The 25,903-nt window shown below is 41.1% G+C and overlaps 1 protein-coding gene across 19 annotated transcripts in view; it reads right to left on the bottom strand.

Annotated features, from left to right (window-relative positions):
* The window catches only part of LOC310726343 (immunoglobulin lambda-1 light chain-like), a 103,069-nt gene that overhangs the window by 24,461 nt on the left and 52,705 nt on the right, over positions 1–25,903 (bottom strand). For 2 of the 19 annotated variants that reach the window (XM_083541830.1, XM_083541829.1), the window contains exon 3: positions 1,336–1,374. The exons of 10 other annotated variants lie outside the window; for them this stretch is intronic. In XM_083541830.1, coding sequence (XP_083397956.1) covers positions 1,336–1,374 — 39 coding nt within the window. Of the gene's footprint in view, positions 1–1,335; positions 1,375–3,885; positions 4,191–4,339; positions 4,433–21,298; positions 21,622–21,765; positions 21,880–22,722; positions 23,046–23,183; positions 23,281–24,750; positions 25,060–25,156; positions 25,281–25,903 lie in introns of those variants that run through there. 7 more of the 19 variants (XM_083541831.1, XM_083541827.1, XM_083541835.1 and 4 more) reach the window with 7 other exon arrangements.

Here is a 25,903-nt window from a genome sequence, read left to right as displayed (position 1 = left end):
TCTGTAGAAGGTGGACATGTACTCCATTTAAGTTGCAGAAAGCATGTTCAATAACTTGTTAATAGCCTATATTTATAAATATAAATAATACAATTTAATAAAATTTAAATAAAATAAATGTTTAAATATTTATTTAATAGATTAGACTAGAATTCATTTCAGTAGCTCACACAAATTGGCTATTAAAATTATGGCTAATGAAAAATATTTCTATAATGTTTCTTACATACATTTTATTTCTAATTAACAAACTGGGTAACTGGCGCTAGTCACGAGGCTTCAAAAAAATCTTTATTAAGTAAATTTAGTATGAATCTGGCACATTATCTATATTTAAATTAAGTACGTATAAATCATGTATGGATTTTCTTTTTTACACAGACACGGGATCCCATAAAACCAAAAAAATTACTTTGACCATGGAATAAGAATTCTGATACCTACATTATAACCTACAGTTTACAGTCAAAACATTTTTCTTTGAATTCATTGTTGTAGTCATTCTAATTTATTACCTTAACTATCTTAACTATCATGATGTATTAAAAACTATATTTAGTACATACAAGTTTGTACAAGTTTTTAGCATACATAGGACTATAGAATATTATATACAGTCTATATTAGCTTTTTTCCTAGACGTTATACATACATGCATACAAACGCACACACACACACACACACACACACACACACACACACACACACACACACACACACACACATACATGCATTTATGATTTTCTTTTGCAAGATCTTTTATAAGATGTTTTTTTAAATGTCTCCATCAAAATTCAAAGCAAAATGGCAGCTTTATTTATGAAATGTATTCATTTATGTACCACCTACCTAACTGTTTCATGATCTAAACTTATTTATTGATTGTTTCCTATTTTTTGTTTTTGTAATTTCGTAGTTATTGTAGCTATCATAAAATAATATTTAATGTTATTATATAAAATGGCATTCTGTTTTTTTACAATGTTGTTTGATATACAAAAAATACTTTGTAATTAATACTTGAATTTGTAATAAAATATAATTTCATGGTGCCAAATTGGTTTGAGAGTTCATATATATCTAAGAAGGTACAGTTTATAAAGGTCACCTCCAGACCAGAACAAAAAAAAATAGGCTTCGCATAAATTTTTTACATATGTAAACAGTCTGCATTCAGAGTCAGAAAAAAAGTATAGAAGACATTGGATTAATAATTTAAAACAAGTATAATATACTCCTACTATCTACTGACATTTTGCTGCCTTCATTTTTTAACGTATTTTCAGAATTATACACAGTTGAGACATTTTAGAAATTAAAAGACATTTTTCTTACCTGTTACATATAGTCTTGTCCCTGAGCCAAAGATTTTAACTCCCACAGTGTATCATTCAGTTATAAAAACATGTGCACTGATCTGCATACAGCCAGATCCAGATGTGTTTAATATCAATATTCACATGGAATTTACTTAGTGAGGAAACAAGTGATAAAACTTTACTTTGGATCATTACCAATGGATTAAACCTAGTTTGAAAATAATAAAGCAGATATGAAAGTAAGTATGTCGTTATCTTACCACAATTCTTTTTTTTTTTCTTTTTCAGTCAACATGCCTCCTTTAATATGTTAAGTAAAATTCATACCAGAGTATAACAAGGGCTGTAAAAAATCTGTTATTTATTTATTTATATCCTCACTGTGGTTAATATTTGTTTTTGATAATATCTGTTGTGTACACATGCTGTTTTCACATATACATAATGAGCAAAGAGTAATGGCAGCTCATTTAGAACTTCTATCATCAGAGCAATCTGGCCATTAGAACGCTTTGGAATAACGTTTTGTTAACAAATATATGTACTTTCACACTTAGTATTATGATGAAGCGCAATGACAAAAAGAATAGTGTTTTTAAATGTACTAAATGAACTGAAAAAAATAAATTTTTTTAGGATAATTATCACGTGTAGCACATAAGTAAGTGCATATTATATATTTAAATAGCGTGAACTTTTAATTAAAAACAAAAACATACAATGACTAAAATGTCAAACATAGCAAAGACAAAAGTTGCGGATTGAGTGCTATACAAAATGTCCAATGGCTCGGTATACTCGATTATGTTTACATCTCTATAGATTAACAGCAGCAGGTCCAATTTTTATATGGGCCTTTCTTATAACAGATGTTTTTGGTTCCCTTTTCCAGTGCCATTTCACCAGGTGCAGTGTATCATGAGGGATGTGTCTGGGCGCAGCATGGTGGCATTTGGGAGTTACCTGTTTGGTGTACTTCTTCACAATCTAGACATATCTGATTACAAAGCAGAGCAGTGAAGGCTGTTCCTAGCAGTCTACCTTGGCCATGTCTAATAGTCATCAGAGTTTCCTCTCAAAGAGGATCTCTAATGAAATCTGTGGATGCCATTGGGGTTTTATCAACCACAAAAAGGACATCCCAGTTTTTCTGATTCTTGTCTTCCTCTTTCAAAGAAATGAGGCAAGCAAAGCCTGATGGTTTGCTCAATTAACCTGTAGACCCTGCCCACACCACTGTTACAGATTGCCATCCTCCTTCTGCTCTCAAACAAAATTACACTTGGGCATGCCTAGACTGGGTTCCATTGATTCATCTATGCCATTTTGAGGTTTTTATGGCCCTCTTGATTGTATGTCACTCAGAAGAAGACTGGGGCCCATTTTATTCTTTTTTCTTTGAACTGTTCCTTTTCTTTTCTTTCCAAAAGATTTTTTAAATAACTGATCAGAAGGTTGAGATACAAGTCTCAAGTCCACCAATCCATGTATGGCCATTAAACAGGGTCTATAACCGAATCAACTCGGTGACAAATAATTTTTAAAAATATGTTCTGACAGTTTGCTCCGACCCCAGGTTTAACAAACTGGGGTGTGCAAAGTGAGAATTTCAATGTATAGCAGCACTGTCATTGGATAACTGGATTGGGGGATTTTCTGCCATTCTTCATGGCAAATCCTTTCATGCTGGGTCAGGTTGGATGGGGACTGTTGGTGGACAACCACTTTCAAAGATATTTAAAGATATTCAAAAATGTTCAAGTTAGGGCTCTGGCTGGGCCACTCTAGGACATCCTTTGGGAGCTTTGGGCTAGATAAGGTCCTGAGCACTGTTAAACTGATTTTTGTTGAAAATATATCTTCACTTTGCTTCATTCAGCTTCTCTTCAAACTTGACCACTTGCCCAGTCTCTGCTGCAGAAAAACACCCCTATATCATCAGTGAGACCATCAGCATCTTGGGCACCTTTCTTAGAAAGGCCCTTTCCCCATTGCTCAGTTTGGCCAGACAATCAGCACTTTTAAGAGTCCTGGTTGTGCCACACTCCTTCCATTTGAGAATTATGGAAGCCATTTTCTCTTCAGTGCGGTGGATATATTTTTGTAGCCTTTCCAAGATCTGTGCTTTGCAACAATCCTGTCTCTGAGCTCTGCAGGCAGTTCTTTGACCTCATGGCTTGGTTTTCGCTCTGGTATGCATTTTCAGCTGTGAATCCTTCTTTAGAGAGGTGTGTGTCATAGATAGATAGATAGATAGATAGATGGATAGATAGATAGATAGATGGATAGATAGATAGATAGATAGATAGATAGATAGATAGATAGATAGATAGATAGATAGATAGATAGATAGATAGATAGATAGATAGATAGATAGATAGATAGATAGATAGATAGATAGATAGATAGGGTAGAGTAGAGTAGAGTAAAGTAGAGTAGAGTAGAGTAGAGTAGAGTGCATTTCAAAATAAAAATGTGTTGAAATACATTTTCCATAGAGTCGCTGTGGGTGTGTACCATCGAGGTTTTTGTACAGGCACTCAATGTTTGCTGTCACTGTGGCGACATCCCAGCTGGCACAGTAATAAACTGCTGAGTGACTTTTCTTCAGTTTTGCTATCTTTAGATCAAATTGTTGAAGCTTGTTCACATCAAATTCCTTGGCGTCAGGATATTTAGAATCATGAACAACTTGACTACCTTTTTTGACATACAGGATCCTTGTAAGAGCTTCACCTTCTTTCTTTTGGTACCAGTGAACATAATTGCTGTCAGATAATCCGGTAACATTGCAGCTGATAAACACAGTCTTGTCTATCCCTTTTGTCATGGAGAGATCTTTTTGCTCCAGTTTCACATCCAGAACAACTTCTGTAAAAATACAAAACATTATCAATGTTTTGTATTATTTAGAAAATGTATTATTTTATAAAAATTATTTCTATTATTTATTTTTTCAGCATCTTATATTAAGTATTTTTAGTCTTTAGTCTTTCATATTTTAGGTAAAGATTCCAGACCTGTGACCAGATAGAAGAATAGAACACTGTATGTGCCTATATACATTTTGATTTGGTTGTAAAATAAAATATTTTCTTATTTCACCACCTGTGCATTAATGCTATGTTAGAACATGATGCGTTTCCCTTTATACAGTAATGATGTCATTTCCTGGGGGTGGAGATTTGCCACCTTGTCAATCAGTATTAACCCAGACTTGGTTCATTTGTTATTTAATGATTACTGAACAAACAATACTAAGAACGTTGCAAAATATTTGCCAAAAGGTTTTCTTATATGTTCATTGCCATTAGTAGAATTTCTGAAACATCTTCCATTGATTCAGGTCAAATAGTTTGCTTATATATTTAAAAAGATTAGCTGGAGTGATATTGAAATACTTTTCAGGTTTTTATGTGGTTAATATTCTGGATTTTGTTACTGATAAAGTAATGACTCATAAATCCGTTGTTTCCACTGTTGGTATTTGTGCTCTAATTATAAATATAAATATGTCCATACACTCATCTAACAACTTCCCTCTAGAGCAGAGCAGGGGAGGCTATTCCTCCCAGGCTACGTGGATCATGACTAGTATTCTTCAGCCCTCTTTTCAAATCCCAGTTTCACCCATTCCTGTCTTCCTCTATCTGGAAGTATGAGGCAAGCATAGTCTGTTTACCCTGGTAGGTTTCTCTTTTTTCCCTATAGCACCTGTTCCCAACAGTGTTTCAGATGGTCATCCTCTTATCTGCTCTCAAGCAAAATTGCCATTGTTTGCTGAGCAGGCTTGGAATGGGTCTCGAGGTTGTCATGGCCCTCTTGGTTGCAACCAGGTCTGTGAGGAACAATGGCATGTTTCTTTCAGTTAGTAAAGGCACATGTAATTCGGATACCAACCCAATTAATAATTGGTACTCACTTCCTTGATTCCCTTGGAAGTATAGAACTTACAGAAATTCTTGTGCACATATAACCCAAAATGATTCCATATGTCCTATCAGCCAAGTTGACAGTGCTTCCTGTGTCTAGTAATGCTGGGACATGTGTGCTATCTAGTTTAATAGTGTTGATGGGGGCTTGACTGTGAGATTGAAATAAAGTGCAGGCCCAACTTAATGGGCATGGGTTCATTCAATGGTGTGACAGTCAGAATGGCCCTTCTGGCATTTGTTTCTCAGCTGATGCTCAGACCTTGGTGGATCATCCTGGCAGATGCCAGGAAAGAACTCTCTTCACTCTCCTCTACTGATTTCCAAAGATGCCAGAGCATAATTAATCGGTGTGATACGAGACTGCATGCATACTTTTCTCTGGTGGTAGGGACCTCAAGAAATTCTTCTAGCATTCTCCAATAGTTTTATGACTCTAAGCAAGTAGAAAACAGACAGAAGTGGAGATACTGGTTAAAGGAAAGATGGAAGTGTAGTAAGGAATGCGTCATGGTGGGGCACAGTGTAGCAGCTCTTCCTCTCATCTCTTAGAGAGTTTTTCTTTGCTATGGTTGCAATCGTTTAATATAATTGGGATTTAAAAAACTGATGAGATGGTGAAGATAAAGGTCCCAATCACACATTAATAATGTAATCATGGCCATTGGTGGCAGTGGATTTTATTATTCAGCAAAAGGGAAAAATAGCAGGACATCCCTGCATGTATTCCAACTTCTGATTGGGTAGCAGCTTCTACTGATTGCCCACCTATTATTTGTGCCAGCCTACCCTAATATAATTTGTTAGAATATAATTGGTTATACACTGAACCAAATTACAACTGACAGTCAGATCTTTTTTTAAAGTTTTGAGTTTAAACTTGATAAATTGCAGCAGTAAATATATTATATTCCAATTCTATTTTAAATCCACTTTATTTTTGTCAACATGTGTACTGATGCAGCTTTGTTGTTAAGTTTAAATAGAATGTGTAACCCCAAAGTCTTATTTTTTAACTCTCATGGTTTAACGTTAAAACTTGAGCTAGTGCATATCAGAATAAAAATATGTTAAAATACATTGGGTGGCATAGAGTTCCTTTTGTAGGTTTGTACATTCTGGGTTTTTGTACACACAGTAAATATTTACTGTGACTGTGGGAGCTTTCCCAGCTGGCGCAGTAATAAACTGCAGAGTGACTTTTCTACAGTTTTGCTATCTTTAGATCAAATTGATCAGACAGGATTCTCATTTCGAATTTCTTTGTATCAGGATGGTTAGTATCATAAAGAACGTGACCAACTTTATTAACATACAGGATCCTTGTAAGAGCTTCACCTTCTTTCTTTTGGTACCAGTGAACATAATTGCTATCAGATAATCCGGTCACTTTGCAACTGATAAACACTGTTTTGCCTTCCTCTTTTGTCAAGGAAAGATCTTTTTGCTCCAGTTTCACTCCCAGCACATCTGTAAAATCAAAAGAAATCATTAATCCATAAAACAGGCATGTTTTCTATAATTTTGAAAACAATCTGGCAGCATCTTAATACATGTTTTTCCCCTTTTTCAGTTTAGTGCTGTAATATGATTTTTACCTCTGCCCAAATAGAAGAATAAAACAGCGTATATGCCTATAAACATTTTGTAAAATAAAATATGTTCTTATTTTACTGCCTGTTTTTGAATTAATGGTGTAGAATATTATTTTTTTCCTTTATAAAGTAATGATGTCATTTCCTGGGGTGGAGTTTGTCATCTTGTCGTCCACTATTGGGCAAGCCTCAGTGCATTTATTATTAAATTATTAATGAACAAACAAAACTAAAAAAGTTGCAAGATTAGATGTAGTTAAGAAATAATTTTCATTGATTTATGTGAGATTATGATATGATATATAAGAGATTCTGAACATCTCTTCATTTTATTGAATTATTTTTACATACAGTGGAACCCCGTTGTACGAGGATAATTCGTTCTTGAAAATTGCTCGTGTGTCCATTTGCTCGTATGTTCGAACTGATTTTTCCCATAGGAATGAATGTACAAGTGATTTAATCCATTCCGAGATCTCATCCGAACGCTTATTTCTGCATTTGTAGCCTATTTTTTAAAAACAAATACACAGCAAATGACCGTAATATAAACATAATTTAACACTTACTCATGTGGTAGTGGTTGATTGCATGTGTGAGACGCACAAAACGCTCATAACCTTCTCGGTTTCCATGTAATTCTATTTACTTTCGTTTTCACAGCACTATCACTGATTTTCTTGGGAGACATTTTTCAAGATTTCTAGTGAAATAAAAATATAAAACTAAAAAAAGTTACTGTGGGAGAGCGCCACAAAAGGTCAGGTGCAAAGGCTTCACATCCACTTTTATTAGTTTTTTTTGTGTCAGTCTGCTTAGTGCCCCACGCAGCACGTCTCTGACGCACGCACACACACACACACACACACACACACACACACACACACACACACACACACACACACACGCGGTCTCCCCCTTAAATGCACCCTCCGATCACTGGATAAGCGAGAACAGATTATCTTCAGGTGAGGCAATCCCCTGCCTATCTGCTCCCAGACCCACCCTCCATTCACAAACCACCATTCGGCCACGCCCCTGCTGCCACAGTTACGTTTTTGCTGCACTGAACAACGAGAGCGACCGAGTGATACGTCATCAACTTAGCGACTGATGCGAGCCTCCGCCCGAAAACGGGGAACCGGCAGCATGAGTTTGCTCGTGCCTTCGAGATTTGCTTGTGAAACAGGGTAAAATTTTGCGAGCGAGTTTGCTCGTATCTCCGTTTGCTCGTACAAGTCAAGTCAAGTCAAGTCAAGTTTATTTGTATAGCGCTTTTCACAACAGACATTGTCTCAAAGCAGCTTTACAGAAAACAACAGTGAAGGTGAATGGTGTGCGTTTGTCCCTGATGAGCAGCCGTGGCGACAGTGGCAAGGAAAAACTCCCTTAGATGATATGAGGAAGAAACCTTGAGAGGAACCAGACTCAAAGGGGAACCCATCCTCATATGGGTGACATCAAAAGTTTGGTCATAAATCTTTCAACAATACAGAACAATTTGTGATCATCATAAATCCAGCATCAGCTTCTCCATGCCAGGGCCTTTAAACACTCGGCATCTACTTCTCCATGATCATCCATAGGTCCATAATCTTCACGAGGTGGGACGTGACTGGAGCTGGCCAAACCTCAGGATGCCTCGGGATGGGGAGAGAAAGAGAAGCAGTGGAGAGGAATTAGCGTAGCTGCTGTTCATGATATTAACAGCACAAGTTGATAATGTGCATGTGATCAGATGTTCTGGAGCACAAGGTTGTGATGTGATGTGTGTGATGTGTGTTATGTGTAGGCTTTGCTAAAAAGATATGTTTTTAATCTGCACTTAAACTGGGAGAGTGTATCTGAACCCCGAACACTGTCAGGAAGACTATTCCAGAGTTTAGGAGCTAAATGTGAAAATGCTCTACCGCCTTTAGTGGACTTTGCTATTCTAGGAACTACTAGAAGCCCAGAGTTTTGAGATCTCAGGGAGCATGACGGATTGTAGCGTGTTAAGAGACTGGATAGATACATGGGAGCCAAACCATTTAGTGCTTTATAAGTGAGTAGCAGTAGTTTGTAGTCTATTCGAAACTTAATAGGAAGCCAGTGTAGGGACGATAAGATTGGGGTTATATGATCGTATTTTCTTGACCTAGTAAGAACTCTTGCTGCTGCATTCTGAACTAACTGAAGCTTGTTTATTAATGATGCAGGACATCCACCTAGTAATGCATTACAGTAGTCTATTCTAGAGGTCATAAACGCATGGACGAGCTTCTCTGCATCAGATATAGATAACATATTTCTTAGCTTAGAAATATTTCTAAGGTGAAAGAAGGCTGTTTTTGTAACTTGATTGATGTGATTTTTAAAAGATAAGTTGCTGTCTAAAATAACTCCCAGGTCTTTTACCGTTGAACTAGTAGTTACAGAACAACCGTCTAAATGCAGGCTGAGATGCTGGAGCTTCTGTGTACTATTTTTTGGGCCGATGAGCAAAATCTCCGTTTTATCAGAATTTAATAGCAGAAAGTTATGGGTCATCCAATCTCTTATTTCTTCAACACACTCAGTTATGCGAGCTAGTTGAGCTGTATCGCCTGGTTTGGATGAAATATATAGCTGGGTATCATCAGCATAACAATGGAAGCTAATTCCATGCCTTCTAATAATATTTCCTAATGGAAGCATGTATATTGTAAAAAGCAGGGGTCCCAGAACTGACCCTTGTGGCACGCCATAATTTACTAGCATTATCCTGGATAGCTCTCCATTTAAATCTACGAAATGGTAACGATTGGACAGGTAGGATTTAAACCAGCTTAATGCCTGTCCCTGAATACCGATGTAATTCTGTAAGCGATCGAGGAGAAGATCATGATCTATAGTGTCGAACGCAGCACTAAGATCTAGTAAAACTAATAGGGAGATGTAGCCTTGGTCTGAAGCTAAAAACAGGTCGTTAGTGATTTTAACTAGAGCAGTTTCTGTGCTATGATGGGGCCTAAAACCTGACTGAAACTCTTCAAAGATATTGTTCTCCTGCAAGTGGTTACATAGCTGGGCAGCGACAATCTTTTCTAAAATCTTAGACATAAATGGGAGATTTGAAATTGGTCTGTAATTCGATAGCGTGTTTGGATCCAGATTAGGTTTTTTAATGAGGGGCTTAATAACTGCTAACTTGAGGGATTTAGGGACATGACCTAACGATAGTGAGGAGTTAATAATATTTAAAAGAGGCTCACCAGCTGTATATAACACTTCCTTCAGTAGTTTAGTGGGAATTGGATCTAACTGACATGTTGTTGATTTAGCTTTCATAATAGCATCATACAGCTCTTCCTGTCCTATACATGTAAAACAGTGTAGTTGTGGGGTTGTAAGTACGATTGTGTCGGGAGATGCTGTCAGAGGTTGAACTGCCACAATTGTTTTTCTAATGTTATCTATTTTTTCAGTGAAGAAATTCATAAAGTCCTCACTACTAAACTGTGATGGAACACATTTTTCAGATCCCTGATTTGTTGTTAATTTAGCGACTGTACTGAAAAGGAACCTGGGGTTGTTTTTGTTATTTTCTATGAGTTTGCTCAGGTGTTTAGCTCTAGCAGCTTTTAGCGCCTGTCTGTAGCTAAGCATACTGTCTTTATACGCAATTCTAAATACCTCCAATTTAGTTTTCCTCCATTTTCTCTCCAGATTACGTGCTGTTCTCTTTAGGGCATGCGTATGACTATTATACCAAGGTGCAGGTGCTTGTTCTCGAACCTTTTTTAACCGGATGGGGGCAACAGTGTCTAAAGTGCTAGTGAGGATAAGGTCTATGTTGTTTGCCATCTCATCAAGATGATCAGCAGTTATGGGTTTAATATGAAACTGAGATAAATCAGGCAGGTTATTTATGAATCTGTCCTTAGTGGTTGGAATAATAGTCCTACCAAGTCGATACCGTGGTGAAACACGGTTAATCTGCTCTACCGGTAGTGTGTACAGTAGGAGATAATGGTCTGTGATGTCATCATTCTGAGGTAAAATATTTATATCAGTGACGTCTGCTCCGTGGGATATTATTAAGTCTAGTGTGTGGTTAAAACGGTGGGTTGGTCTGGTGACGTTTTGTTTAACTCCAAAAGAGTTTAGTAAATCGACAAATGATAATCCTAGGGCATCGTTTTCATCATCTACATGAATATTAAAATCTCCTACAAGCAGCACTTTATCAAAGCTGATCAGGAGGTCTGAGAGAAAACAAGCAAACTCATGAAGAAAATCAGCGTAGGGTCCTGGGGGTCTGTACACGGTGACCAGAGCGAGTTTTCTATGCATCTCTGAAAGTGCAATTTTAAGAACGAGCACTTCAAATGATTTAAAGCTGAATCCTAATCTCTGACTAACATTAAGAGAAGCACTATAAATGGTTCCTACACCCCCCCCACGACCAGTCTGACGGGGCTCATGCTTATAAACATATCCTGATGGTGTCGACTCGTTTAGACCCATATAATCACCTGGTTTAATCCAGGTCTCAGTGAGACAGAGTGCATCGAGATTATTATCTGTGATCATCTCATTTACAATCAGTGCTTTGGGTGCAAGTGATCTAATGTTTAAAAGACCGAACTTTAGAACTTTGTTGTGTTTGTTTATCTGGCATTTTTCAGTTTTAACTGCAATAAGATTATTTCTGGATCTTGTGTATGTAATTCTTGGTTTTACTACACGAGGAATAGATACGGTTTCTATAAACTGGGCTGTGTGTGAACTTGTAACTATTTGGTCTGTAGTATGCGTGTTCTTATAGTTGAAGATTTCTTGATGTCTTACCAGTCAGATGGTGTGTAGTATCCTAGAGATGTTATCTGATAGCACTGCTGCTCCAACTCTGCTGGGGTGCAGGCCATCAGGGCGGAAGAACCTAGGACGCTCCCAGAAACAGTTCCAGTTATTAACAAAGAGAAGTTTATGTTCTCGACACCATGACTGTAACCATTCATTTAGAGCTAAAAGTCTACTAAACTTCTCAGCCCCTCGCTGGTAAGTGGGAAGAGGTCCTGACACAATGATCCTCGTTGTGGGTGATGTGCTGCGTACCGTCTCCACCAGGATCCTGAAGTCCCTCTTTAAGATCTCCGTTTGCCGCAGCCTGGTGTCGTTTGATCCGGCATGGAGAACAACCGCTCCGAAGTTCTCGTTCAGGATCGCGGGTACCTGCGCAGCGACATCCAGAACACGAGCACCAGGAAAACAGCGAGTGTGCACCTTACCTTTAGCTCGGGTAGCGCGGACATGCCGGACGATGGAATCTCCGAGAATAACAGTGTCGCGTTCCGTCTCGCGGAGGGGGACGAAGCGGTTCTCGGTCGAGATCTCGAAGGCCGGTGGTGGAGGTGGAGACGTCCTCGATCGGGGCTTGGCTTGTCTCTTCCGCCGCGGTCGCATCCAGGGTCCATGTTGCACCGGTGCCGGAGTTGTAGGTGCGCTGGGCCTGGGCAAAGAAGCACGCGGAGTTGATGTGCTGGGAGCGTTAGGTTCCAGCGCCGCTTTCCGCTCTCGCAGCCGGTCATGCTTTACATGCAGCTCGCGAATCTGTTTCTCCAATGCCTCCATCTCCAACGCCACCGTTTGCAACTCGAACGAGTCCTCACCTGTGCTCGAATGCAGACAAACAACCGGCATAGTGCTTATCGTCACGAACAGATTTATTATACAGAGATGTGAGTGAGAGAAAATAAATATAAACAACACTAGTTATAGTCGAGTTAACTAACTACAGGCACAAGTCAGGAAGACAAAAACAATTAAGGATTATTAAAAGAGGAAAAACGGATGGATAGATAGCAAAGTTTGTTTGAAAGACGCCGAGAGAGATACAAACACGTAACTCGCGGCAAACAAGTCAAACACAGGAAGCTACGTCACAGGAAGCTACGTCAAACAACAATAGGTACAATAGGTTGCTCGTACAACAGGGTTCCACTGTATAAGCAAACCTTTGATCAGGTGCATAGGTTTGGTTATATGTAAAAATAATTCAATAAAATGGATAGATGTTCATACGTTTTAGATATGTGTGTAAAGTTGACACTGCTACATTTTTTCACACCTGCCTGCTTGCCTAAAATGCATGGTACTGTGTGTGTGTGTGTGTGTGTGTGTGTGTGTGTGTGTGTGTGTGTGTGTGTGTGTGTGTGTGTGCGTGTGTATGTATATAAAGCAAAGTGGATCTAAAATACACTCTATTGCCAAAAGTTTTGGGTCACCTCTTCGTAAGTATGGTATGTGATGTTGAGCATTGCATTCCGCATTGGTCCCAATTTGTGCCACTAGATTTTGGAGTGTGCTGTGTTGTGTTTGTGTTGATTAACCACAAGGGTAGTATGAAAGGCAGGTACTGATGTAGGTGAGGAGACCTGGGGTGCAATCAGCATTCCAATTTATTCCAAAGGTGTTTAGTAGGGATGAGAGCAGAGCTCTATAGCAGGCCACTCAAGATCATCCTCTCCAAAGCATGTAAACGTCTCTAAGTTACGTATGTAACACTAGTTCCCTGAGAGACCAAGACGATGCAAACCAACGCTTTGGGAACACCTCGTGTTGTCCACACTTGAATCACGTGTAAAATCGGGCCAATTGGCCAGTCGTGACGTCATCAGCGGACAACGTCGCAAAACCAGGAAGCTACAAAATGGGTAAACAATAGAGCAACATTAGCTTCTGGAAAAAGAGAAGATAAGCGCTGCAGGAATGCAGGGAGTATGGCCTGTTGACTCAGTGTCTTGTTCCCTCTGGAACTCAAGCTGCGTCCCAACGCTTTGGGAACGAGTGTCCAATCACGCCATACTGACCAGTCCCTGCCTAGGGGAGGCTGGTTTCTGACCCTCTCAGAATGGCTGGAGCAATGCCCTGCAGCTGTGGATGCTTTCTGAACAGTGACAGGTCCCCTCCATCCGCAGCGATCTCTCAGGCTGGAAGGAGACACCCACTGGAGGGCGACTGTGCTATGAAGCAAATCCTGTGGCAGAGCTTAAAGCTGGGCCTGCTGGTGGTGTCGAGGAGGTACGGGCACCGTATAATGAGGTGTACACCACCCTTCTCCACCGCCCTTCTGATTGTCAGGGCCGCTGCACCACTGCCCATTTGTTAAAGGAAAGGACCACCCTTAGGTTGGCCCGCCATTCCTTGGTGGCCCTAAGGGTTAGGTCGCAGCGTGATGAAACTCCTTAAATTGTCAGCTGCAGAGCTGAATCCCTCGCCCATTTCTCGTAGCAGGTCAGCCCGGTATGCCTGCAGCACACTCATGTGGAGGCAACCCGCAGCCTGACCCGCTGCCGTGTAAGCCTTGCCTACTAGGACCGTCTCAACGGTTTAGTAGGCAGTACCGGGGCCTTATCGATGATGCTATACCGAGGGAGAGATAGTTAGCTAGCATCTCTTGCACCTTAGCATCACCCTATAGCCACAGGGGCATTGCCATGCTGAAACAGGTTTGGGTTTCCAAATTCAAGTTGAATGCAATCTAAAGACGTCCTATACAATTGAGTGCCTCCACCTTTGTGATAACAGTTTGGTTATAGAACCACATATAGTAGGAAAGGTCAGGTGACCCAATAAATGGTATATAGTTTTTTCCCTGTGTATAATGTCAGGAAGAGAATCCAAATTTACTCCTAATATATTTTTGATTCTATTACTTACAATTAATCTAACCATTTTTAAATCTTCAGTTTAGCTGCCAACATTAAGTCTTTCAAGTTTTTGTATGTTGTTTTTGTTTCCCCTTTTTTATCATTGTGCACCATCTCCAGGTGCAGTGTATCATGGGGAATGTGTTCAGGTGGAGCATGGTGACAGTTGCTGTCAACTAACAATGAGTTACAGGAATAAGGTACAACAATGGTGTAAAGTCTGTGAATCTTTAGTGGGTAGCAGGGGTTCGGAGTCTTGGCCATGGTACACAGCAGACAGAGGACATTGCTGAAATCACTTTAGTCAGAAATAAGAACAGAATGTGTCAGAATGCATATATAATTATAATCAATAGTCAAGATAGACTGGGCTATCCAGAGGTGTTCTATTGAGTTGTACACTCAGGGGAAAGGTAGCTGTCAAACTTGAACACCTGATTCATTGTCCAGAATTTATTACAAAACCAAAGGCTTCAGTCAGAATTTAAGACCATGATGCAGCTGGCACAATGGTCTCACTAATAATGCTGTGATGTAGAATCTTGGTGACTTTTTAATCAAGAGACTTGTGCTTTGTGCTGGCAGTTGTGACCTGGAACTTGCAGGGTGAGGCTAGTCAGTTGTAGTTGCACGGCCTGCTCCTCTCAGGCTAGATTGGCCATGTCTTGTATTTTTTTAGGTGTCCTTCTATTTGGGGTGTTGTCTGTGGATGGCTGTGGGGTTTCATGGATCACAAAAAGAACGTGTCTAGGTTACGGACGTAACCCTAGTTCCCCGAGGGAACGAGACGCTGCGTCGAAACGCTATGGGAACACCCTGCGTTGTCCATGCTCTGAACCACGTGTGAAATCTAGCCAATAGGCAAGCCATGATGTCATAGACAGGTGACGTAGCGTAAACCAGGAAGCTACAAGATGGCTGTGCGGTGGTAGCGACATTAGCTTCTGCAAAGAGAGAAGGTAAGTGCCGCAGGGATGCAGGGAGTGTGGCATGGGGACGCAGCGTCTCATTTCCTCTGGGAACTAGAGGAACTCGAGCTGCGTCGAAATGCTATGGGAACGAGTGTCCAATCACGCCACACTGACCAGACCCTGCAGAGAGAGTGAGGGCCTCGGCACCAGCACGTAGGACAGAGGAGCCTGGGGTTGGCTCTGAGGTCAAGGCCATAGAACCTGACAAAAGTCAGTGGGGTGGACCAACCCGCAGCGTCACAGATGTCCTGGAGTGACACTCCAGCGGACCCAGCCGTAGAGGCCGCCACACTCAGGTGGAGCGAGCCCTGACCCCGATCGGAGCGGGGACCAGGACTCGCAGCTGAAAGGATGGCATCCGCTACACACCTGCTTAACGTCCGCCCATTGGCCAGGAGACCCGCCCTATCAAGGCCACAGCAGACGAACACCTCCAAGGACTCGTCCTTTGAAGATAAGCACCCAGTGCTCGCACTGGACACAGCCGGGCCTTGTAACCCCTGGTCAGGGGCTATAAACAGAGGAGGGCAGAATGCCTGTAACACGACACATCGTATTGGAGCACCCAGCCTCGTGTAAAGAAACACTCTGGCCATGCCAGGGGGCAAACTCCAGGCGGGACGAGGCAACTGCCCCCCTGGTGGTTGATGTATGAGACCACCGCAGTATTGTCCATGCGGACCAACACATGGTGATCTCTCATGACTGGGAGGAAGTGTTGTAACCCCAAAACACTGCCAGCATCTCCCGGCAATCTATGTGCCACGAGAGACGTGGGCCGCTCCACAGACCCTGGGCCGAGTGGCCACTCATGACCGCTCCCCACCCCGTGAGGGAAGCGTCCGTCGTTAGCATTACGCGATGACAAGGAGTCCCTAAAACGGGGCCTCGGGACAGAACGAAGGGTCCTTCCATGCAACCAAGGCTCAAAGGGCACACCATGAGACCTTGATGGTACGATACAGACTCCCTCTGGGGAAGAACCCTCCTGCCCTGGAGCCACCACTGGAGGGACCTCATGCGGAGAAGGCCGAGTGGAAATACACTGGACGCTGCCGCCATGAGACCCAGCAGCCTCTGGAACTGCTCCTACCCTCCTGACTGTGGTGAGGATGACTTCAAACTGGGCGGGAGACAACCGTGCCCGCAACCTGGCCGAGTCCCACACCACGCCGAGAAAGTGGTTCTCCGTGCTGGAGAAAGTACACTCTACCCGGCGTTTCAGTCTGAACCCCAGTACCTTCATGCAGGCGAGAACAGCATCTTAATGCCGAACTGCCTGGTGCTCTAACGAGCCAACATCAACCAATCGTCGATATAATACAAAATGCGGATGCCCTAAAGCTGCAGCGGGGTCAGTGCCGCGTTCACGCACTCTGTGAAGGCACGGGGTGAGAGCGCTAGGCCGAACAGAAGGACCGATATTGGTAAGCTTTGCGCCGAAAGCAACCTCAGGAACCTCTAGTGTGTGGTGAAGGATGGCTGCGTGGAAGCATGCGACCACCAGATCTAACGTATGACAAATCAGTCCTCGGACTCGACCTGAGACACGACCTCTCTAAATGAGAAACCTGAATCCAAACCTTAAAAGTGAGTGGTTCAAGGAGTGGAGATCCAGAATGGGATGCAACCCGCCATCCTTCTTCGGAACAATGAAGCACGGGCTGTAGCAGCCTAACTCTCTGAACAAGGAGGAGGGAACCACCTCGATGGCCTGTTTCCACAGGAGAGCACGGACCTCCTGACCCAGGACCAGAGCCTGCACGGGTCCCACCAGGGTGGGACACACCCCATTGAACCGGGGAGGAGAAGATGCAAACTGAATCGCGCAGCCCTTTTCCACTGTATGCAGGACCCCCGAGAGACTCCTGGCAGCCCTCCAGACTGACAGAAAGTTTCCACAGGAAGAACCAACCCCTTGGGGCTGGCCCCTGACCCACTCAGAGCGGCCGGAGCGGTCTCTGCAGCCGACTACACCTTCTGATAGACGGCGGATCTCCCATCCGCAGCGATCATACGGGCGGAATACAAGGAGCAAACCGCTGGAGAAAGCTGCGCCCTGAACATGACCCGTGGCAGGGCTGGCAGACAGTCCTCCTGAACCCGAATGGCAGGAGCAGCGTACTGCGGCCGTTGAAGCCTCCTGAGAAGCGGCGGATGACCCCCATCCGCAACAAACTTTCGGGTGGAATAAGGGAGTTAACCACTGGGGGAAGGCAGTGTCCCGAACACCCTGTGGCAGGGCCGACAGACCGACCTCCCGGTAGTGCCGGTGAGGGACGGGCACCGTAGCATGAGGTGCAGACCGCCCTCCAAGATGCAAGCTATCAGGCTTACGCACCACAGTCCATTCACTAGAGGTGAGGACAATCCTCAGGTCGTCCTCGGGCTAAGAGTGTCACCAGGGGCCCCCTAGGACCTCCCCGCGGGAATCGGGTGGCAACCCTCTCTCACCGCCGAGCAGCCCCATCGAAGCAGTGAGGAACTACCACTGAAACGCCACCGCGGTCTCCTGAACCCGCCAGCAATCGCCCTCACCTACAGCGTTACCAGGTCAGGCCAGGAGGGGTCACTGTGGCACACAGAAGGAAGCTCACATCGTCCCCATAGCAGGCCAGCCTGGTATGCCTGCAACACACATCGCGTGGAAGCAACCCGCAGCCTGACCGGCTGCATAGCCCTACCTACCAGAGCCAAGCGGCTCTTCGTAGGCAAACCGGTAGCCGTCATAGATGCAGCACTCAGGGAGAGACAGCTAGCTAGCATCTCCACCGCAAGCGGAATCATCCCGTAGCTGCGCTACTAAGCTCCAATAACATTCGCGCACAGCGAGAAACATCGGAAAAGCACGCACGCACACAGGCCTCCCAGGACCCAGACACCTCAGTGCGCAGCTCAGGGAAGGCGCTAAGGCTGTGGACCCGGCCCATGCCATGACCTCAAGGAGCTCCACGTACAGCACAGGCTGTGAGGAGTCCACAGGCTAGCATCCATCATCTCATCCTCCTTGGAGAGAGAGACATGCAACACTGCGCTGCCCGCACCGGGAGAAGAAGCAGCCACCAGGCATGCTTCCCCGAATTTTCCGAAATTTCTCCCACCTCGGAGGAAGAAGTACGGAGCACCGCGTCACCCACACCGGGAAAAGAAACGTTTCCAAACGAGCACTCTCCCTGGGGAACGGGAGCTCGGCTAGCAGCCGGGAGCGCATAGCCACACGGCTAAAATGCTAACAGCCGATACCTTCGAGTGCCGAGGCCGCGAGGGAGAGCGCTTACCTTGGAGAGCACTCTCCAAAAATCCTCACACCTCAGAGGAAGAAATATGTAGCACCGCATCACACTCACCGGAGAAGGAACCGCCAAACGAGCACAATCCCCGGGGAACGGGAGCTCAGCTCGGCTCGCAGCTGGGAGCGTATAGCCACACGGCTAAAATGCTAACAACCGATACCCTCTAGAGCCGACTAAGCACGCTCCTATGCTAAGCAAACAAAACATCGGCTGCGTGCACCCCCCCCCTCTGAATTGAATCAGGGCAAGCAGGAAACACGCAGACTGAATTCTGCCTGCATTTAAGCTCATGACTGCACAGATAACACACACAAAGCGCTTACTTCAACTTGCCTATTGGCTAGATTTCACACGTGGTTCAGAGCGTGGACAACACAGGGGCGTTCCCATAGTGTTTCGACGCAGCTCGAGTTCCTGAAGGGGAACATACAGCAGAAGTACATCCCAGTTTTTCCAATCATATGAAAATACAGTGCATCCTAAAATAATTTACAGCTCTTCACTTTTTACACATTTTGTAATGTTATAGCATTATTCCAAAATGGTTTTCATTCATTATTTCTCTCAAAATTAGACAAACAATACCCCATAATGACAACATAAAAGAAGTTAGTTTAAAATCTTTCTAATTAAAAAATTTATAAATAAAATTACATGTACATAAGTATTTACAGCCTTTGCCATGACACTCAAAATTTAGCTCAGGTGTATCCTGTTTCCACTGATCATTCTTGAAATGTTTGATTGGAGTCCACCTGTGGGAAATTCAGTTGATTGGACATTACTGGAAAGGCACACGCCTGTCAGTATAAGGTCCCACAGTTAACAGTGCATGTCAGAGCTTAAACGGAGCAATGAAGTCCAAGGAATTGTCTGTAGACTTCAAAGACAGGATTGTATCAAGACACAGACCTGGGGAAGGAAAGAGGAAAATATCTGCAGCACTGAAGGTCCCAATGAATACAGTGACCTCCATCATACATAAATGGAAGAACCACCACCACCTTAGTCAGTGAGGTGACCAAGTACCTGATGGTCACTTTGAAAGAGCTCCAGCATTTCTCTGTGGAGAGAGGAGAACCTTCCAGAAGAACAACCACCTCTGCAGCACTCCACCAATCAGGCCTGTATCATAGAGTGGCCAGACAGATGATACTTCTCAGTAAAATCCTGCCTGGAGTTTGCCAAAAGGTACCAGAACGACTCTCAGACCATGAGAAACAAAGATTGAGCTCTTAAGCTTGAATGGCAAGTGTCAAGTCTGGAGGAAATCAGGCATTGCTCATCACCTGGCCAATACCATCCCTACAGTGAAGCATGGTGGTGGCAGCATCATGCTGTGGGGATGTTTAAAGCAGCAGGAACTGGGGGACTAGTCAGGATTGAGGGAAAGGTAAATGCAACACTGTACAGAGATTGATGAAAACCCGCTCCAGAGCTCTTTGTATGTGTGCCAAGCTTGTAGCATCATACTCAAAAAGACTAAGACTATAAGTATTGAGCGAAGACTGAACACTTATGTACATGCGATTTAAAAAAAAATATATATTTTTTTTATACCTTTTATTATATTTTTATAGGTTTCAAACATGCTACTTTAACGTTGTCATTAAGGTGTATTGTTTGTTTGGACAAGAATGAATTTAATAATTTTTTTTTTTTAAATAAGGCTATAACATTAAAAAATATGTGGAAAAGGTGAATCACTGTGAATACTTTCGGGATGCACTGTATGATGCAAGCAAAGCCTGGTTACCCTTTTGGTTTTCTCCTTTAACCTGTAGCACTTGTCCCCAACAGTGTTTCAAATGGTCATTCTTGTTCTCTTCCCAAGCAAAATTGCCCTTGTCCACTGAGCAGGCTTGGAATCAGTCTCCCGTTTGCCATGGCCCTCTTGGTTGCAGCAAGGTCTGTGAGGAACAATGGCAAGTTTCTTTCAATGAGTAAAGGCATATGTAATTCAGGTGCAAACCCAATTACTAATGTAAACTCACTTTTTTGGTCCCCCTGGAAGTGGAGAACTTCCAGACATCCTTATGCAAATATGACCAGAAATGATCAAATATGTATTAACAACCAAGTTGACAATGCTTCCTGTGTCTAGCAGGAACTGGTGGGACATGGAAATCCTGGACATGTGTGCTATCTAGTTTGATAGTGTTTGTAGGGGCTTGATGTTGAGAGTAAGAAAGAGAATGGGTCTAACTTAGAAAGCATGGGCTCACTCAATGGTGTGCTCTTCCGCTCAATTCATTTTAGAGAGTTTTTCTTGGTTATTGTTGCATTTGTTTTATTTAATTGGGATTGAAATAACTCATCAGATGGTTAAATTATGTTATATATAATTACTGTCTGATCCAAATCACAACTGACAGTCAGATCTATTTTTACATTTTGAGTTTGAGTTTTGAGTTATCTCATGAGCTAGTGCATGTGTTAAAATTAATTTGTTGGCATAGAGGTCCTTTTGTGGTTGTGTACCATCAGGGTTTTTGTACACACAATGAATGATTACCGACACTGTGGTAGCATCCCACCTGGCACAGTAATAAACTGCAGAGTGACTTTTCTTCAGTTTTGGTATCTTTAGATCAAAGTGATCAGACTGGGTCCTCACTTCAAATTCCTTGGCGTCAGGATGGTTAGTATCATAAACAGCTTGACCATCTCTTTTAACATACAGGATCCTTGTAAGAGCTTCACCTTCTTTCTTTTGGTACCAGTGGACATAATTGCTGTCAGATAATCCGGGCACTTTGCAGCTGATACTTACAGTTTTGTCTTCCCTTTTTGTCATGGAGAGATCTTTTTGCTCCACTTTCACTTCCAGAACAACTTCTGTAAAAAAATATTTGAATAAATAAAATAAAAGAAAGATTTATTGATAAAATGGAAATTTTGGTATCATGTTTTTTAATATTTTGAAAACATTCTGTATATGTCATTTCTCTTTTTAGTTTTGTGCTGTGATATGATCTTTACCTGTGACTAAACAGAAGAGTAAAAGAGCGTATATGTGTATAGACATTTTCATTTGATTGTAAAATAAAATATGCTTTTATTTCACCACCTGTTTTTTAATGAATGCTGTAGAATACAATTCTTCTCCTTTATAAAGTAATGATGTCATTTCCAGGGGTGGGGATTCAACACCTTGTCATCCACCACTAACCCAGACTTGGTGCCTTTGTTATTTAATGATTAATGGACAAACAATACTAAGAACATTTGCCAATAGAAGAATTTGAGGAATATTTTCCATTGGTTCAGGTCACTTAATTATAGATCAGAATATATATTTAAAGCATAAAATGGGGGATAAAAACAGGGATGTTGTTACATTTTTAGCAGTAGATTTGAATTAAAATGTCCTCCTTTAAATTAATAGTTCTCAAGTGTTTGTGTGTCAAATATTCCAAATTTTGTTACTGAAAATTAAAAATCAGAAAATCATTGTTTCCACTGACGGTATTTGTGTTTCTAGTTAACATGCTACTGTATCTAATGGAAGTCTAGTAGCAAAAATAAGAGCTGTTTTATAGTAAAAAAGGACTTTTCCTTACCTGCATTTAAATGCTCTATTTCAAGTGTGTGACAAAGATCATTATACCAGGGTGCTAGTTTTTCTTTTTCTTTCCCTTTCAACATAGGTGTAGCTACATTATTGAGAGCAGTGTTTCTCAAAACCCTATATGTTCTGATCCACACAGATCCAAAAAAGACCACCCACACTATATCTTTATACGGATATACACACAATAAAACAGTCATTTTGGTGTCATGTTTTCTATTATTTTGAAAACGTTCTGGGAGCGTTTTATGATCAATCCCCCCCACTCTAACCCTAGAATAAATATGTTTTGAAATGAATGTGGTGACATAGAGTTCCTTTTGTGGGTTTGTACCATCGGGGTTTTTGTACACACAATAAATGTTTACCATCACTGTGGCACCATCCCAGCTGGCGCAGTAATAAACTGCCGAATGACTTTTCTTCAGTTTTGCTATCTTTAGATCGAATTGATCGGACTGAATCCTCACATCAAATTCCTTGGCATCAGGATGGTTAGTATCTTGAACAGCTTGACCACTTCTTTTGACATACAGGATTCTTGTAAGAGCTTCACCTTCTTTCTTTTGGTACCAGTGGACATAATCATTATTAGATAATCCGGGCACTTTGCAGCTGATAAACACACTTTTGCCTTCCTCTTTTGTCATGGAGAGATCTTTTTGTTCCAGTTTCACTCCCAGAACATCTTCTGTGGAAAGAAAAAACATTAATTCTAAAACAGCCATTTTGGTGTAAATATTTCTATTATTTAGAAACCATTATGGCATCATCTTAAATAAAGTATGTTTTCTCCTTTAAATCTTCAGTGCTGTAATATGATTGCTACCTGTAACCAAATAGAAGAGTAAAAGAGCATATATGCCCATAGACATTTCTGATAAGTGTAATATGTTCTTATTTCACCAGCTGTTTTTGCAATAATGCTGTAGAACATGATTCTTTATCTTTATGAATTAATGATGTCATTTCCAGGGGTGGAGATTGGCCATCTTGTCATTCACCATAACACAGTCTTGGTGCTTTTGTAATTTTATGATTACTGAACAAACAATATTAAGCACATTGCAATACATTTGCAGTAGAAGTATTTAAAAAATGTTTTTCATTGATTCAGGCCACATAGTAATAGGGTTGCTTATATGTTAAAATAAATAAATAAAAATAAATGGATAGATGTTGATAAATTGTTGTTTCTACTTAGATTGGTATTAAAATGTATTACTCTAAGTTCATACATTGCAGATTTTTTGGGGTCTAATATTCTGGATCTTTTTATTGTTATATTTTTTCATACCTGTCTGCCTGCCTAAAACCTTTTGCTCAATACTGTGTGTGAGTGTGCGTGTGTGTGTGTGTGTGTGTGTATATATATATATATATATATATATATATATATATATATATATATATATATATATATATATATATATATATATATATATACTTTTGCCAGCATTCTCCTCTAGTGTTATGATAAAGATTATAGTGTAGAAATGGTGCTGTCAATAGGTGCAGTGGGTCATTAGGGATGTGTGAGTGTGGAGCATGTTGTGGGTTGCGATTGGTCAGGCAGAGGGTTGCTCAGACTACTCCACAATTTGTGTCTTTTTATTCTCTAAAACAGTGGGCCCCAACTGCAGAGCTGCGGACCGGCAGCAGTCCGTGGGTCAATTTGTACCATGCCGCACAGAAAGAATACATAACTTGTTAACTAATTTCAGTTTTTATTTATTATCTGATTCTGAACAATGTTTTATTGTGGAAAATTACAGGATTCTCTCCGCCATATCTGTATATGACTCACTCTTGATGCATCTCAAGATGCCTCGATCACATGTCTAACCTCCATCCGCTACCTACTTAAAAGTGCTGCTCCGGCATAATACATTTCCGCTAAATTGAAACCCCCAAGCTAGCAAAGTGAACAAAAAATCCACTGGTGGTAAACATGTCCTTGTCCCTACTTTTTTGAGATGTGTTGATGCCATGAAATAAAAAATCAGCGTATGATGATGAAATGAAAGATTTTCTCAGTTTAAACATTTGATATGTCATCTATGTTGTATTCTGAATAAAATATTGAAATTTGAAACTTCCACATCATTGCATTCTGTTTGTATTTACAATTTGTACAGTGTCCCAACCTCTTTGGAATCGGGTTTGTATATTCTATTCCAATTCTATGTCAATTATGGTTAACTTTATTTCTATCCACTTGTGCACTAATGCAGACTTATTGTAAATACCAAATAAAATATGTAACACCACAGTCTTATTTTACATAGTCTAAATGTTTAAAAATGCAGTTAATTTGTTGACATGGAGCTCCTTTTGTGGGTGTGTACCATCAGGGTTTTTGTACACACAATGAATATTTACTGTCACTGTGGCACCATCCCAGATGGCACAGTAATAAACTGCAGAGTGACTTTTCTTCAGTTTTGGTATCTTTAGATCAAATTGATCAGACTGAATTCTCACATCAAATTCCTTGGCGTCAGGATGGTTAGTATCTTGAATAGCTTGACCATCACTTTTGACATACAGGATCCTTGTAAAAACTTCACCTTCTTTCTTTTGGTACCAGTGAACATAATTGCTACTAGATAATCCAGACACTTTGCAGCTGATATACAAACTTTTGCCTTCCCCTTTTGTCATGGAGAGATCTTTTTGCTCCACTGACGCTCCTAGAACAATTTCTGTAAAAAACAAAACATAATATTAATCCATAGAACAGCCATTTTGTTATCATGTTTTCTATTATTTAGAATTATTCAGTTATGATATGATCTTCACCTGTAACCAAATAGAAGAGTAAAACAGCATATATGCCCAAAGACATTTTGATTTGGTTGTAAAATAGATTCTGTTCTTATTTCACCACCTGTTCTTGAATTCATGGTGTAGAATATTATTCTTTTTCTTTATAAAGTAATGATGTCATTTCCTGGAGTGGAGGTTGGCCATCCTGTCATCCACCTCTAACCCAGACTTGTTATTTAATGATTAATAAACAAACAGTACTAAGAACGTTGCAAAACATTTGTCATTAGAAGTAGTTAAAAAATATTTTCCATTGATTTAAGCCACCTAATCATAGGTTTGCTTATAATAAAAAAAATTATAAAATGGAGGGATGTTGATACATTTTGTATCAATAGATTGGTATTAAAATGTCTTACTTTAAGTTTATAGTTTTCAGGTTTCTGTGTGTCCAATATTCTACTTTTTGTTACTAAAAAAGCTCATAAGTTTGCTGTTGCCTCTGTTGGTATTTGTGATTCTGTGATAATTGTATTTTTAAGTGGACAGACTCTGTTAGACTGAGTGATCTATGATGCTGCATTCCATTTAGCCATATTGTAGTAAGGGAAAGAGGAAAACGTCATCTCTACTTTTACAGATATTAAGACTTCAAGACATTTTGATGTTATCAGTGTTTAAATGAATTTAGTTTTGAGACTATTGGAGAATTTCATGCATGCATATTAAAAGCTGTATTTCTGTTGTGATTGTGTACAGTGCCGTTTTCTGTACACTCTG

This window comes from Silurus aristotelis (assembly GCF_946808225.1).
Source record: "Silurus aristotelis genome assembly, chromosome: 5".
Taxonomy (NCBI): Eukaryota; Metazoa; Chordata; class Actinopteri; order Siluriformes; family Siluridae; genus Silurus; species Silurus aristotelis.
The sequence above is the reverse complement of the archived record's forward strand: the minus strand, read 5'-3'. Positions and strand labels throughout refer to the sequence as shown.